Source organism: Coturnix japonica, chromosome 13 (assembly GCF_001577835.2).
Source record: "Coturnix japonica isolate 7356 chromosome 13, Coturnix japonica 2.1, whole genome shotgun sequence".
Classification (NCBI taxonomy): Eukaryota; Metazoa; Chordata; class Aves; order Galliformes; family Phasianidae; genus Coturnix; species Coturnix japonica.
Window position 1 is genome coordinate 11,030,978 of NC_029528.1, and position 15,190 is coordinate 11,046,167.

The 15,190-nt window shown below is 48.7% G+C and overlaps 2 protein-coding genes and 1 long non-coding RNA gene across 6 annotated transcripts in view; 2 read left to right on the forward strand and 1 right to left on the reverse strand.

The window, feature by feature from the left end:
* ATP6V0E1 (ATPase H+ transporting V0 subunit e1) lies at positions 1–8,271 on the forward strand. The gene is made up of 4 exons (XM_015876082.2): positions 1–182; positions 1,475–1,522; positions 5,359–5,491; positions 7,787–8,271. Exons 1-3 carry the CDS (start codon positions 79–81, stop codon positions 5,450–5,452), a joined length of 246 nt encoding a protein of 81 aa, XP_015731568.1. The 5' UTR covers positions 1–78; the 3' UTR covers positions 5,453–5,491; positions 7,787–8,271.
* On the reverse strand, positions 7,923–11,192 carry LOC116654059. The gene is made up of 2 exons (XR_004308927.1): positions 10,340–11,192; positions 7,923–9,197 (listed from the first exon to the last, which is right to left on the reverse strand). It is a non-coding gene; the product is annotated as an uncharacterized LOC116654059 (long non-coding RNA).
* The window catches only part of CREBRF (CREB3 regulatory factor), a 21,305-nt gene continuing 15,308 nt past the window's right edge, over positions 9,194–15,190 (forward strand). For 2 of the 4 annotated variants that reach the window (XM_015876077.2, XM_032447500.1), the window contains exon 1: positions 9,194–9,941. The gene's annotated coding sequence lies outside the window, so the exon portion shown is untranslated. The other 2 variants (XM_015876079.2, XM_015876078.2) reach the window with 2 other exon arrangements.

Sequence of the window (15,190 nt, forward strand, 5' to 3'; positions counted from 1 at the left end):
ATTGCCCGTCGGTTCGGGGCGGGCCGTCGCTCTGAGCCGCCGGGATCGGGCTCCGCTCGGCTCGGCCTTATCCCCGCCATGGCGTACGGTGGCCTCACGGTTCCCATCATCGCCATGACCGTCTTCTGGGGGGTGGTCGGCGGCGTCCTGCCGTGGCTCGTGCCCAAGGGGCCCAACCGCGGGTGAGTGGCCTGAAGGCGGCGGGCTCCTTCTCCTCCATCCCCGTCTCGGTACCGCGGGCCCGGCCGTGCCGCTCGGTGCCCTTCCCTCAGTGCTGACCTTGGCCTTCCCGGCCCGCAGCGCCCGGTCCCCGCACACGGAGGGGCTGCAGGAGCCGCTGCGGGGTCTCAGAGCGAAGCTCGGGCAGGAGGAGCCACGTTCTGTCTGTCTCTTTCCCATTAGGACGCCATGACTTCTTGTCGCTTCCTCTCTCTGCCATCCCTCTGCTCTGCAGGTACTAACGCCGCTTTCTCTCTGTTGTTTGTCTATCTAACCCTGAAGGATCTGGTCTCAGCCCCATCCTTTCGGCTCGGCTGTTTGCTGCCTCTTTTGGGGCCTGAAGTGGGTTTTGTGCCTGGAACCTTTTCTGTTCTCAGCAATGGCTTTGAAGCATCTTCTAGATGTGTCCCTAAGCTTTGGGAAGCACCAGCAGATCCACCTCCAGTTCTTCCCACATTTGATCATTTAAACTGGAGCATTGCTGTCTCCTGATGCTACAGTAACACTGTATGTGCTGATTGCTTTTCATCTTAAAGAAGAAAATCCAACCAGAAAAGCTGTGTTGGGTCAGGCTGATTCATTTTCTAGCAGAAGTCAATATAGATCTTAACTGGCCCATGGCTTTGCATTGGGTTATGAACATATGCAGGCTGTGCAGCTCCGTGGGCTCTGTTTGGGAGCAGACAGATGGTTGTTGATGGAGAGAGTGAGAATTCTTTTAATCTCTGTCACAAAGGAGCTGGATGTTGCTGTCCTAACAAGAGGTGCAGCTATTCAGGTGTATAGAGGGCAATCCCTTTAGGGAAGATGAAAGAAACCACCCTCCGTTTTCCCACTGAGTTCTATGGGCTGTATGGATCCCTGAGGGTTAGAAACCCTCATTCCCTTCCCTCCCATTTCAAGATGGTTTGTGTGCAAAGCTGCAGATTCATTTCTCTGCCAGTCTCAGGAGAAAACAGTTTATTGTTGGCATCAGAAAATCCAGCTCTGATGTTTCACTGCTGCAAATGGCTGCGAGATGGAGCAAAGACACTGCATAAGGTTTTACTCCTGCTGTACTTGTGCCTGGCCAGGCTGTGTCAGCTGTGCCCATCCACGGCCTCTGCATCTCGCTCAGCTGGGAGAACTTAGAGCTGATGCTGAGTCAGTTGCATGTGATCAAAGCAGAACTCATTGCTGGTGGTTATTCATATGGATCTTGTGGTCAGTCATAACATGAGACCTAACCTGCTGTGCCTTTCCTTCCTTTCTGCAGCGTTATCAACACCATGCTGGTGACGTGTGCTGTTTGCTGCTACCTGTTGTAAGTATAAATAACTCTTTGCCTCTTCATCAAGGCACGTTTCCACTGCATGAAACTGAGCAGGAAACATGAGATAATGAGTCAGATTTTGACTTGTGCTGTTTTGTGACACCTCTTAGCATTCCCTGTTCTATAGACCTCCAGTGCTGCCCAAGGAAATGTCTTTGTGCTGATGCAGAGTGCAGTAAAATAAACCAGAATTCTTCTGCTTGTCCTCTGACACCTGCACTGAGCCAAGCTGTGTGTGCCAGATCGTTTGTCCCCCTTGTGATCCTTTGATATATTAATAATTTCTGTTTTAAATGTGACCGCTGCGTTCTGATGCTGCCTGCTTTCTCTGTATGACAATGATGAGTAGACGTGCACGCTGACTTACATTCATTATATACTCCTCATAGTGTGTTTGTGCAGAGCTGAGCCAGCTGTACCTGGGCTCTGCAGGACGCAGATTTCTCTCTCTGGATTTCTCTGTGTTCCAGGATTGGGGCTGGGCTGCCTGCAGCTGTACAGACCTTTGATTTACTCTAGTTATGTGGTATTCAGGCTTTATATAGGCTGTGAAGGCCTCCCTGTCCAGCACACCAATTATTTAGCAGCCTCACCTTGTGCCAGGTCCCAAATGCTTGTATAAGTGTGGGCTCCTGGGTGCTCAGCTGCGGTGTTCGGGTGGCTGTAGGATTCAGCTGGCAGCGTGTGTGGGAGTGCTTTCCTTGGTGGTGTTTAAGTTTCTGTTTCTCACGGAGGTTTTATGTTTTAACAGAAATAGCCACCTACTCTCCCAAATTCCTCCCGCTTCAGGTTTTGTTCTATTTCTTTTTCTCCTTGTTCTTTGAGGGTGGGCAGTGGCTGTGAAGTCGGGGCCCTGTGGCAGCCTCAGAACCCTCAGCAGGGTGCTGTGGGGTTTGTCACGGAGCTCCTGTAGCATTTCACTCCTCAGTTTAGTGGCTTTTGCACTGAAGCAGTTCCATTGCAAATGTCAGCAGTGTGACTGATAACCTGCTTTTACCTGGCAGTGAGTTCGGGCTCTCCTGCCTTCCTTCTTCATCTCATATGTTGTAACTTGGGTTCCATGTTTCCTTTCTCTAGTTATGCCATGATAGAAGGGAAGCAGCACAATCTTACTAAGCTGTCAATAATTATACCCAATTATAATAGAAGTTATACATGAATTGCTCCAAAAGTAATGCCTGCTATTTATTCCCACGGAAACAGCAGCGTCTGCAAATAACACAGTAACGCTCTGATAGAACAAATGCTTGGCTCCAGATCGCTGCTTCTCAACACCATCACCTCCATTAGCTGTGCCTTCTTACCAGCAATGAAGAAGAGCCTTTGTGCTGCAGTCATAGAAATTGGACTCCATTTCTATTAACAAATTTTTAAAGTCAGTCAAATTCACCTTGCATGTATTTCTGTGTTTAGATTTAAAGGATCATTCTGAATAACCACGTTGATTGCATGGCATTAATTTGCTTATTCTCTGCAAGGGTTTTCCACGTGCGAGTGTGTGATCTGTGTAGAGATGATGTACCCAGCACTTCTTGAAGGACAATATACAAGCCTCGGGAATCTGATAAAAGAAAAATCCAGGCATCTGGAGTGATTGCTGCAGAAATCCTGGGCTCGCATCGCTTTGTGAGGTGCTCTTCAGGTCTGGATCTATGTTGCTGTTTACAAAGCAGTGCCTGAAGCAGTGCCATGATATCCTGCTGCCAGAGGACAGGATGTCTGAGGAGCGATACGGTTTGCTGCTGATTCGGAGAGGATTAAAAGATGCCTGCCCAATTTGACATTTAAACAGAGATAACAGGACCTTAATTTGTAACACGCAGCACAGACAGATGGCACTTATGGCAGAAAGACCTTTCAGAAATCTTTCTGCTAGAACAGAAGGGACTTTAATTTCCTTGTATGAGCCGGGTAATTAACAGTAGCGGTTGTAACCGGTATCCGGCAGAGCTGGAGGACCCGTGGGTGGCTTGAATGCCATACCTGATTTTAGCAGCTCAGGAACACGAACTGTTGCATGCCAAGGCTCGCTTTGTTTTACTTGGAATGCTGCATTTTGTATTGTGTTGTCACGATACGTTGCTGTATCGAGCAGCATCACTTCAGCAACGTGTAGGGAAAGCTTTTGCCTGGCTTATCTTGAGTGCTGGGGAGCCACAGGGCTCAGTGCCTGGCTGTGCTTTCAGCCCTTTGGTGCCAGCAGTGTGAGGAGGAGCCGTGTGCTATTGACCTGTAGTGCCACTGTGGCTCAGAGCTTGTGCATCCAACACGGCCCCAACAAATGGCTTCTGGAAGGTGCCCGGTGCTTGCATGAAGCGTGGCTGTACAGCTGGGTCGTGCCAATACTCAGAATGTGCTTCCAGCTCGTTTAATTCCCAGCTGTGCTGGGCTGCTCTTTGGAAGCACGGAGAGGTGAGAGATTGGTGCACAGAGTTCCTTCAGTACAGCGGGAAGGAGAATAATGTGCTTTAACAGGCTTTTGGTGTTCCTGTCCTCCTCCCACTGCTGTGAGCTCAGGGTGCTGTAGGCAGATGGCACAGTGCTCTGGCACCCCTTTTTTCTGCCTCTAATTAACCACTGCAAAATAAATTCCCTGCGATTTCCAAGAGCTAATTTGCTTTTAACCTTAATAGCAAACCTGAAGGATTGCAGCCTGAATTCTGCTGGCTGCTCCCGTTGGTACCTTGCTGCTGTTTCAGCTGCTCTGTGAATGCTGCTCTGTATTGCAAGGCTGGTGTGGCCGATAGGCTGCTGCAGGCTCCGCTCTTCATTAACAAGAGCCCTAATTTGTGCAGAACTAAAAGCAGCATAGAAAATAAAGATCTGTCCGTTGTAAGAGGATGGGTGCGTTTTCTTTAAGCCTGGCCAGCATCTTTCCCTGTGGCTGTTCCAGCTGCCTCCCAGCTGACCTGCGCCTCGTTTGCTGCTCAGAGCATCAAGGTTTGTGTGGAATTTTCCATGACTGCCTAAGCACTCTGATACATTTGTGGCAGCTCCCATTACAAAGCCGCTCTGCTTTTTCTCCTCCTTACAAAGCGTTCTAGAAATAGCAGATAGATGAACCAGCGCACGCACTAAATGTGTTTATACAGTTAGTATTTAATGTAGATTTAAATCCCTGGAAGCATTCACAGCTCTTTTGGAACCTTGTAATATTTACAAAGCAAATGTATCTCGTAACAGTGGAGTATTTATTTCTGTTTAGCTTTCCTGGATGTTTTCCACAGGCTGCTGCATTCCTCGTGTTCTGGGTGGTGGCCGTGGCTCCTGCGGTGCTGCTTTGTGAGCTGCTCCACTGACAGAATCCCTGGCTCAGACCGCAGGGGTTTGTTGGCACATTGATTGATTATTACTTTTTGTTCCTGTGTGTTGGCTGAGGATTCCAGGTTTACCAGAGGGGTCTGCACTACAATGAAAATAATGGGAGTGAGAGTAGTTTACTTATGTATTTTTTTTCCTGTCCTTTAAAGGATGCTTCAGAGGCACCAAGACAAGGGCCAACTCTTTTCTGTTTCTATATTCTGAACTCATACGTTGCATGTATCTTTCCAAAGAAGTACAATGGAGAAATGCTGTCAGGTGGTTCTGTATGGCTGCAGGCTGATCAGGACCACTTCTATCAGGTGTGGAATGGTTCAGCATCAGGTCTTCATTGACTTCATCCAGTGTGCGGATGAGCTGGAGCATGACTTTGATACTGCACCTTCCAAAGCACTGTCTTTCCCCCTCTGACAGTACATGTGCTTCGGCCCATCCCTCCCTGTGCCATAAGCTTTGTCCTTTGGCTGATGGTTCTCTCTCTCTCGGGTTGTTTGGTTGTCTTGCAGTTGGCTGATTGCAATTCTGGCTCAGCTCAACCCCCTCTTTGGGCCGCAGCTGAGCAATGAAACGATCTGGTACCTTAAAGTTCACTGGCCTTAAGGATGGCGGTTCCCTGCTGTGCTGCCTTGCACTGACTAGGTGAGTACGGTCAGGTCTGTTAACATGTTTGGTGTGTTAAATGGCTCAACAGCAGTGTAAGCAGGGGGGTTCAGAATTGAATGACAGATGAGCCCGCTGCTGGAATACTATAGTGGCATTCATTGAGACCTGTCCTGGTGTGACCTTATTAAAAGCAGCACTATGACTCTGGGTATCTCTGTGAGGGCAGCATTTAGAATTAAATGTTGAATCGAAGGTTTTGTTGTGGAAAGAAGTGCCCGTGGTTTTAGTCCTTGCACTGGTAACATTTAGTAATTCAGCACACGTAGCTTTTTTTACCTGTCTTGTTTCTATGGGTTTTCTCCCACTTTTACAGTTCAGTTGCCTATTCCTTTGCTCTTATTGCTTTAATTTCTGTTCATAGAAGTCCAGCATTAGCAGACGAATGACAATTGATGTTACAGTTCAATTAAATGCTGTAGAGCATTCTGTAAATCTACCGTGAATCAAAGCTCTGCAGCTTCAAAGTAGGAATCATCTGAGCTGTGGCAGCGTCAGACTGTGGGATGTGTGTATGTTTGCATCTCTTTTTTAAGCATCAAGCAGAAGCTGAAGGTAGACGTGGCCTTGCTTCTGGTAGAGGCTGTGTTTAATGCATCAGTCAAAGTGAATTTCCCAGGTGCATTTCCATTGTGTGTTAACATATAACGAGTTGGCAGAAGCAGAGAGCAATCTATTCTGGTAGTGGGCACACACAGATTCCTGAATCCCACGGTTCCCTGAGACCTAAAATTGAACCGTAGTTTTATCTGAACAAGTAGATGCTTTGGATTTTAAATGTGGGCTTATCTGGCTGATAGATGAACTGTGTGTTGTTAGCAGCAAAGACAAACGGGAGTTGGGTTACACAGTCTGTAGACTAAATGTCTGCAGAGAGGATCGGGGTTTACCCTGCTCTGCTCTCACACCTTTGAGAGCAGTGTTTCCCAGAGAGCTGCAGTACATTTGCACCGTGGAAGTGATGGATCTGATGCAGTCTGGGTTGGACAGAACACTGATGTGGGGAGCTGACGTTTTTAGGCTTTTTAATGGAGAATTCAAGTTGGATATAGGGCTCATTGTGTGATATGAAGTAGTGCTCTTTAATCTTAGATGTGTCTGGTTCCATTGACTTCATTTTGGAATAAAATGAAAGTTAATTTACGTCAGGAACAAGGCTGCTTTAAGAAAAGCATAGGATGATGCTCCACTGTTAGGTACCATGTTCTTTCTTGCCTTGATGCAGAAACAAGCTGCTGCTGTCCGTGCAGTGCTCCATGGTTGAATTAGAATCACTTGTGCAGTGCTGGGTGAGCCTGGCTGCAAGGAGGGGCTGCAGTGTCTGGCACTGCTGTGCGCTGATGCACTTAAAGGCTCTGGATGAGTTTCTCACTAGGCAGGAGCTGTCAGTTAGATTACATCTGAAGGAGCTGCGTTATCTCTCTGACATTGCACAGCACTCCATAAATGCACCCAACCATTTCTGGTTTTGACTAGTTATTTTTGGCTTTTAAGATGTGCTTTCGCAGCGTTCGAGTTGCGTACACTGTGTTCATTTCTGCCTCCAGTCTCTCTTGCAGCTGAATTGTGGATGGATGAGTATGGGCAGGGTGCAGTTAAACAGAATGAAATGGTATCTGCCAGGGAACAGAGACTGAGGTTAAAAAGGAAGAGAAGTATAAGCAAACCTGTTTTGCTTTACTAGTAGAGCAGGCTGAAAAATACTTGTGGGATGCTTAGCACAGCCTAGTGAGGAGTGCCTCCAGATGCTGACTTGCTTGGTATTTCTCTGGTCACTATCCCTCTAATTTAAATGATGATGATGTCTGAGATGACTGTCTATATAACCATGTTTGTGGTTTGAGAGCAGCGCATAAGAACACACGGCTGTACTACATATGAGCTTATAGGCTCTTTCCTTTTAGTCAGTGAGGTGTAATGCCTACTGAAGTTTGTCATTGCAGTCTGTGTTGTCAGACCAGGAACTGCCTTAATGCAAGTGCAAAAGGTCCATCTAGATGACTGGATGCTTTTACTACACATGTATTTAAACCTCTGGTGGCACAATAGTTCTGCCAGCTTATAGCATAACTAAAGCTACATGCAGTAACTTCAGAAAATTAAGCCATGAAGAAAGAAAGGAAGGAGAGTCTGGTCTTCTACAATAAATTCCCTACAGCTCTCAATAGGTTTTAATGCGTTTGTGGAATACAGATAGTTACAGATAACTTCACAACTTCAACTAGTTAATCACCTTCATGGAAGTGAATTATTAAATTGCCTTTTGCTTTGCAGGTAAAGAAGAGATTTCCTTCAGATGAACAACCTCCACAGATCCAAAGACGCCCTTAACATACCTGGTTGGATACCAGTCCTGCATTAATGCCTTAACACGTATATTACTGTGCTCCAGAAGGCTTGTTGAAAGCCCTCTATTTTTCCTACTTTACCTCCTAACAATGTGCCTAATCTAACTCCTCTTTAGTACTGTGCATTTTTATCTGTTAACTTCAGGTATGATTAAAGCCTTTACAGGGACGTTGCCAGCTTCCCTGTGCACTTTACTTGCTTCGTAGCAATGCTGTATCTCAGAGGTTTGTAGCTGTTCATTCCTGTTCTGTTTGCACTTGAAACGTCTTTAGAGGAAACGAAACCGTATGAGGAGAGAGAACCAATGCTGCCACATGTTGATGGCATTTATTTTTTAAAAGGAGTTGTGGTTTTGGGAAATGTGGTCTTAAATTTCTCATACCGGGAAATAAAAGAAATCTTCTGCTTTATATGGATTGCTCTGGGTGCCGTGTTTAACTCTCGTGTTGTTTGAGCTGTGCAGCAGTGAGCTGGGGGTTCAGCTGGGGGTTCAGCTGGGGGCTGCAGCCTTGCAGGGGGAGCAGGCTGCTGTGCAGGGGGATTTACTCCCTGGCCTTCTTGGGGGTCACATATAGTAATAAGCAGCGTGGAGTGAGCAGAAGTCACAGCAGTGTTGTTAGATGGAGTCACACATGTATATGGGATGGGGGGCATGTGGATGGAGGGCTTCAGAAATACAAAGCCTGCTTCCATTCATGGCAGTCTACACATCTTTCTTACCTCCTTAAATCAAGTCCAGATACCCAGCAGTTTTGCCTTGCTTTGTTTTATTGTCACACACAGGGACGGAGCATTTTTTCCTTCTGAATATGCCGTTAACTTGTTTGCTGGGATGGTATTCATTACCGTACAGGAAATTCAGAAATCCTTACAAAAGGGCAGTACACGTGGTAATCAGAAACAGGCAGCGTGCACTGCAGGAGCACTAACACTTGGTAGTGGAAGTAAGTGGGATGGCTGTCAGCACTGGGATGGGGATTATTTGTTCCCCAAGTTGGTTAGCTTGTATTGAAAGCTGTATTTTAACAGGCGAGGAGCTGTACTCCACTGTGCCACGTAGTTTGTGACAAAGAATCCCTAAGGAAATGGGAACCAGAGTGATCCTAAGGAAACAGAGGTGCCTTTCCATTGTGTGGGGTGGGTGATAAGATACACTGAAGCATTTCTCCTTCCTTCCATCCCTTTGTGACATCAAGATGTTGTTAGGGAGTCTTTAAGTCCATGTATCTGCTGTCAGATGTAAAGTCAGGTGAGACAAACCCGAAAGCAAAGCAGCCATTGATGAGAGGTGCTATTGGTAACACTGCCTTTGTAACCTTTAGGTTCCAGGCGATCGCTGTTGAAGATTAAGGAAAAGCAAATCAATTCCCGGGCTGTGTTTTGCTGTTTTGTTGCTGGTAAATCTAATGCTAAGAGCTAATTAAAGCAAACAGACCATTCTTGCGTTTATATTTAGATGCTTTCCAGATAAAGAAACGTCCCTTCATCCGAATGCTTCATATTGAGCAGATCCCCACCAGTACATGATTCAATAAGGCAGGAGATAATGGTTTATTCCTGTCCTGCTCTGTGATCATTGCTCTGTGTGTGCCAGGAATTAACACAGCATCTGAGAGGGGTTTTTTACTTTGTGTGACTGCAGGAAATGAGAACAGACGGATCCAGCGGCCGGTGTTGGACGCACAACGCAGGTATCAAAGCTCTGTGACAGCTTCTTGCTTTGTGACAGCGGAAAACGATGGGAAATGTTAAAATATCCACGAGGAAAGCTTGCTAGAGCTTGAAATAGATGGAAAGGCTGAGGACACTCATCCTCCTGCCCGGATGAGCGCTAACAACGTGACTGAGTATGCCCAGCCCTATGGTTTCCTATTGGTCAACACAAAAACGAGCAGAGATTGGTTGCTATCACCTTCCCCCCCCGCTTTTCCTCCCTCCCCACGTGAGGGGGCGAGTCACGCGATTTCCGGGAACCCGTCAGGAAGGGACATAAACAAAACAAACCCTAAAGCCGCATGGAGGGGCCGGGCAGGAGCCGGAGTCAGCGGGGCGGCGCCCCCTGCTGAGCCCACAGCGCCCGGTGAGTGCGGGACCGGGGGAGGAGGCTTCGGAGAACCCGGCCCCGACCGGCAGCTGAGCCCCGGGGAGGAGGGAGGGCAGAACCGAGGGCTCCGGGCAGCGCAGTGTCCGCCAACAGCCCGGCCTAATGCTGCGGGGAACGGCGTTGTGTCGGTACGGACGGGGCGGTGCTGGGGGAGGAAAGGGCTGTGAGATGGGCAGGGGGTCCGGAACGTGGGGAAAGGGGTGTGTCGGTGTGTCTGCTCGGAGCGGTGTCTGTGTCTGTGTCCGGCCGTGGAGCCTGCGGGGCTGCTGGGGGTGCGGCTGGGGCTGCCCGTGTCCCTGTTGTCCGTCTGCGGGGCTGTCAGTGTCTGTGCGATAGAACGGAGCACTGCTATGAGTGCCGGGGGGCGGCGGTACCTTCCTCGCTGCTCAGATCGGCTCCTGCCGTGAGCTCTTGTTTTCACCGCCCGGCTCCGAGCGCTGCTCGCGGCCGGACCCGGCTGTTCCTTTGGGCTGGTGGCCGCTTTCCCTCCTCCTTCACGTGTCGGCTCGCCCTGTCGGCTCTCCGCTACTTCGGGGCGGTGTTGTCCGGCTGCGGGGGGAGGCGGGGCGGGACCCCCCTGCTCGGCCGCGGGATTTATGTAACCAACGGGGGTGTCGAGGAGGTTTATCGTGGAGCGGCCCGACCTGAACGGGGCTCTGCCTCATGGGCTGAGGGCAGCGAGACCCGGGGTGAGCAGCCCCGGCTCCTCGGAGGGCAGCGGGGCAAAGGGAGCGCGGAGCGGCGCTGCCGTGCTCTGAGGCCGGGGTAGGAAGGATCGGCGGCGCCCCGAGGGGAGACGGAGCGAGAACGTGCGGCCTGAAGGAGCGGGGCTGAGGGGAACCGGGTTTGTTTACATGTCGCCTCAACCGAGCTTGAAAGGGCCGCTGGGCCAGTGAGTGACACGAGCGGCGGCCAATGGGAATGAGAGTGTTTGAAGCGCGAGCCAATAAGCGTGCGGGGAGGGCGGGGCGGGACGGCGGGCGGGTTAGGGTGCGCTCGGCTCCGGCTGGTGGGGCGGCCATGTTGGCGGGGAGGTGTGTTAGTGGGTCAGGGGCGAGGTGCGCTGCGCTCCGCCCCCGGGACTGCCCCGATCATGGGGGATCCACCGGTGTTATTCGGTGTCACTGCGGTCCGGTTATGAGCCATGGGTTCTGTTGTACTGTGTCCAGGTGTGGAGCCCTCAGTACTAAAAAGACATGGAGATTTTGGGAAGGGTCCAGAGGAGGGACAGGAAGATGATCAGGGGCTGGAGCAGCTCCCCTATGAGGACAGGCTGAGGGAGTTGGGTTTGTTCAGCCTGGAGAAGAGAAGGTTGCGGGGTGACCTCATTGCAGCCTTTCAGTACCTGAAGGGAACTTACTGCCAGGAGGGGAGTAAACTCTTGGAAAGGGCTGATAATAGCAGGACTAGGGGAAATGGTTTTAAGTTAAAAGAGGGAAGATTTAGGTTGGATGTTAGGGAGAAGTTCTTCACTAGGAGAGTGGTTAGGTCCTGGAACAGGCTGCCCAGGGAGGTTGTGGATGCCCCGTCCTTGGAGGTGTTCAAGACCAGTTTGGACGGGGCCATGGGCAACCTGATCTAGTAAAGGTGTATGTTTGGTGGCCCTGCTGGGCAGGGGGTTGGAACTACATGATCCTTGAGGTCCCTTCCAACCCGGGTCATTCTGTGATTCCCCCACACAAGTCCAGCCAGGCTCATTCCCGACCCACGACTTGGTGCTGCCATCCCCAGCCGCTGTGCCTGCTGTCCCCCCATAGCCACGTCCATGGCAGCGCCTTGCAGAGCTGCTCAGACATCAAAGATCATTGAACGGCATCACTTCAACCTGTCGCACTCCAATATAAACACGTGCTGGTTTTCAGGCTTCCCCATTCATCCCGCTGAGCTGTGCCAACCTGTCAGTGAAATGTTGGCGGTTCAGAGCAGCTTGTTGGAATCAAGCGACAAAACAGAAGCAGGTTCTGGTTGAGTTTGCTTTCTAACAGCTTAAAGTGTTGCAAAGAAGGAGGGTTACGCTTTGGCCTAGAGTCCCTTACCCAAGTGGCTGCATGTCAGCTATTGCTCAGCGTATGTCCCTGTAGTGGCAGTCGTGGGAAGGGGCTTAGAAACTGGGGGGGGGGGGTTACTTTTTGCACCTTAAATGAGGAAATAGATTAGAATCAGAGTAAAATCATAGACTCTATAATGATGGAAGAGACCGTAGACTCATAGAAAGTCCTGGCTTGGAAGGGACCGATAGGGATCACTGTGTGCAACCCATGGCTCCGTACAGCATCACCAAAACCCTGTGTCTGAAAGCAGTGTCCAGCCATCAACCCAACACCACCATTGGTTTAGCAGCAAAGATTTCTTGTAGAGATCAATGCTCAGCAATAGTTGTTTTCAGAGCTCTCTCACACAGCCCATACGCTGCTTTGCATTAGCTCACATGAACAAAATAATTGCTCTGTGTTTGGTAGGAGTGTTACCTGCTGAGGAGAGAGATCTGATGTGGGGGATTGAACTGCTGAGCATCTCACTATGGCTTTCTAAATACCAAGAGCTGTAAAAGAACCCACCCTTTTTGGAGCACAGAGGTTGGAAGTCCCTTCAGGATTAACGGCAATCGGGAATAAGTAGAAGCTTGTGTCTGACTGATAACGTGGTATAAACAAGTTTATCCCTTGGTTTCGGTTCCTGTGACTCTCACGTCTGTGTTAAGTGGTTTGTGAAACGTAACTAAGGGCTCATTTAGAATAAAAGCTTTAAAAATAAGTGCATGAAAGTTGCCGTTACCTTGAGAATTAAGCCAGGAAGTTTCTGGCAGTGTTTGCTTTTAGGATTCAGGCCCTGCAGTAATAACCTCCCCTCACTGTGTCATGGTAAGCAAAGAATCCTCCTGTTTTAGAACCTTTCCATTGGTGTGTGACTGTGTTGGCTGATGGTGTTGCTGTCTGATTTCTGACTTGCTCTCCTCGTTTCATCTTTTAACTATGAACGGCTCTTTAAATGAAGTACTCACTATAGTTCTGTCCAATGTAACGTGCTGCATTTCCCACACTTGGCCCCAAAGTAATAATAAACTCTCAGTCTTTGTTCCAGAATGTACAGAAAAGCCACTGCTTCTAATAGAACATCCAATTCTGGGCACAGCTGCTAATAAATACATAGGTTCAATACAATTGCATACGTGCTTTATTTTTAAATCACTTTTGTACCTCATGCATTGTGATCAGTTATTGGCATTGCTTATTTGTTTATGCAGTCGTGCTGGTCTGGAATACCCCTCTGCAATGAGGGGTCGGCATAGAGGGGTGCAGTGATCTCAGCAATGCAGTGCTGTTCTTATGGTCGTTCAGCTCTTTGACCTGCAGTGCTGTGCGTGCTGTTGGAGTGGGGAGGTTCTGTGTATAGCAGTGTTACTTCGAGGTCCTGAAGCCTGTTTGCTCTGGGCACATAAAGCTGAAACATAATGTGAGGGGAAGATCAGTAGAGGAAAGGGAATGAAGACGGGGAAGCAGCAGTTTCCGGCCCTGAAGGGAAGAGGTTTTAACAGAAGTGAAACAGTCTTTATATCTTCAGTTCTTTTAAAAGGCAACACTATCAGACTTAAGATCTGCATGTCTTGGGCAGCTGTTATTTATCCTTTGGGATACGAAAGGCAAGAAGCAGAATGTGTGAGGTGCTGGCACTGTGTTTTAGTGACTACACAGCAGGGAATGGCGCTGGGGCAGGATGAAGCTCAGGACCTACAGACAGACTTTACTCAACTGCTACCATAAAAAAGCTCCAAATAAAAGCCAAAGTGCCCCTCTGAGCAGTTCTGTGGTGGGGAGGAAAGGAAATGTGTTGGGTTTTGTGTTTTCTTTTAAGTCTGGTTAACAACCGAAGATTAATGTAGAAATAAGGAGGGGGAGAACAAAAAAAAAACACAACACAAAACAACCCAAGAATGTTAGACGGAAACAAAACTAAGAAAAATATGTTCTGTGCTTGAAGGCTGAGCTGAGCAGAGTATGTTCTGTAATAGGAAACAGATTGGCAGCAAGTGTGGCAGGAAAAAAAGTTCGAAGATGAGCTGAGAAGCTGGTGCTCCTCTTTCTGAAGCATCCCGACACAGCAAGAGGTGCCTGGTATGTAGTCGCTCCTCTCATCTACGTGGCAGAGGTTGTGTGCCTTCTCTTTGGCTGAGTTTTGCTGTAGCCCAGCACTGACAGGCTCTCATGACGTGCTTCTTATTGCTGTTATTACTTGCCTGAAACATGTAACTGTGACAAACTGGCGCTGTGTGATGCACAGCCACTGCCATGGAAAGTGTAATTGTTGGCGTAACGTGCTTGCAACGAGCATTTAGCTGCTGTGATAATGGGCACTGTGCAGGCAATCAAATGGTATCGCTGCGCTCTGCGTGCTTTTCAGAGTGTGCAAAATGCACATCTGAATTGAGACAGAAATAGCAACTTTGGTTATACCAGCGGTACAGATGATTCATACAGGTGGCTGGGGAGGAGTTTCAGACTCATCAAGCTGTAAGGTGTTGGTTTGGGTTTTTCTCTTACAGGGGCTTCTTTGGAGATAGCCTGTAGTTGTTGGGGGTGTTTCCCTCATCTGGGGAGGTGGCACATGCATTGTAAGTGCCATCTGTCTCTTTAATGCTGCATGCTTCGAGTTTAGGTCCTGCTGTCTGCTGAGTTAAAGACAACTGCATCAGTAATGGCCTCTAATGAGCCTGGCATTAGAGCCTTGAAGTTGAGGCTTGCTGGGCACTGTGGGACCTCTGTTAGGCTGTTCTGAATGTGCATTTCCAAACAGTAAGTAAAAATACAGAGGATTTTTACTAGGATTTGGCCTTAGATTAAAGAATTATTGACTCTACGCAGCAATTTTGAGTTACTATTTGACTACTGGAGGTTTTATCCAAGCATGAGCTTTGTCTACATGCATGCCTCCATCACTGCCCTCGGTTCCTAAATGTCTAATGGAAGCAGGTGCTCCCGAGGCATCCTGCCCTTTCTCATGCTCAGGTCCATGAGCCAGCACTGGGCTCCACCACCTCCACCCACTGTGTGAATGGGATGCCATTCTTACACAGTGTAGCCAGGTCAGTTCAGGGAGGGTAACAAGTATTTTGAACATTTAATGTCTGTTTTCAGAGCTTGGAAACAGCTCCAGATCTCCCTTGTCCTGACTCCTGGCAGCATCTGTTGGTTGCTGTCAGTAACAGTTAAGTTGAATTCCCTTTTAGT

What these genes read in the sequence shown, in the direction of transcription:
- ATP6V0E1 (XM_015876082.2), top strand. Translation starts at nt 79, where the DNA reads ATGGCGTACGGTGGCCTCACGGTTCCCATCATCGCCATGACCGTCTTC. An exon ending in CCCAAGGGGCCCAACCGCGG is followed by an intron (nt 183 to 1,474) that starts GTGAGTGGCCTG and finishes TCCTTTCTGCAG; the next exon opens with CGTTATCAACACCATGCTGG. An exon ending in GCTGTTTGCTGCTACCTGTT is followed by an intron (nt 1,523 to 5,358) that starts GTAAGTATAAAT and finishes GTTGTCTTGCAG; the next exon opens with TTGGCTGATTGCAATTCTGG.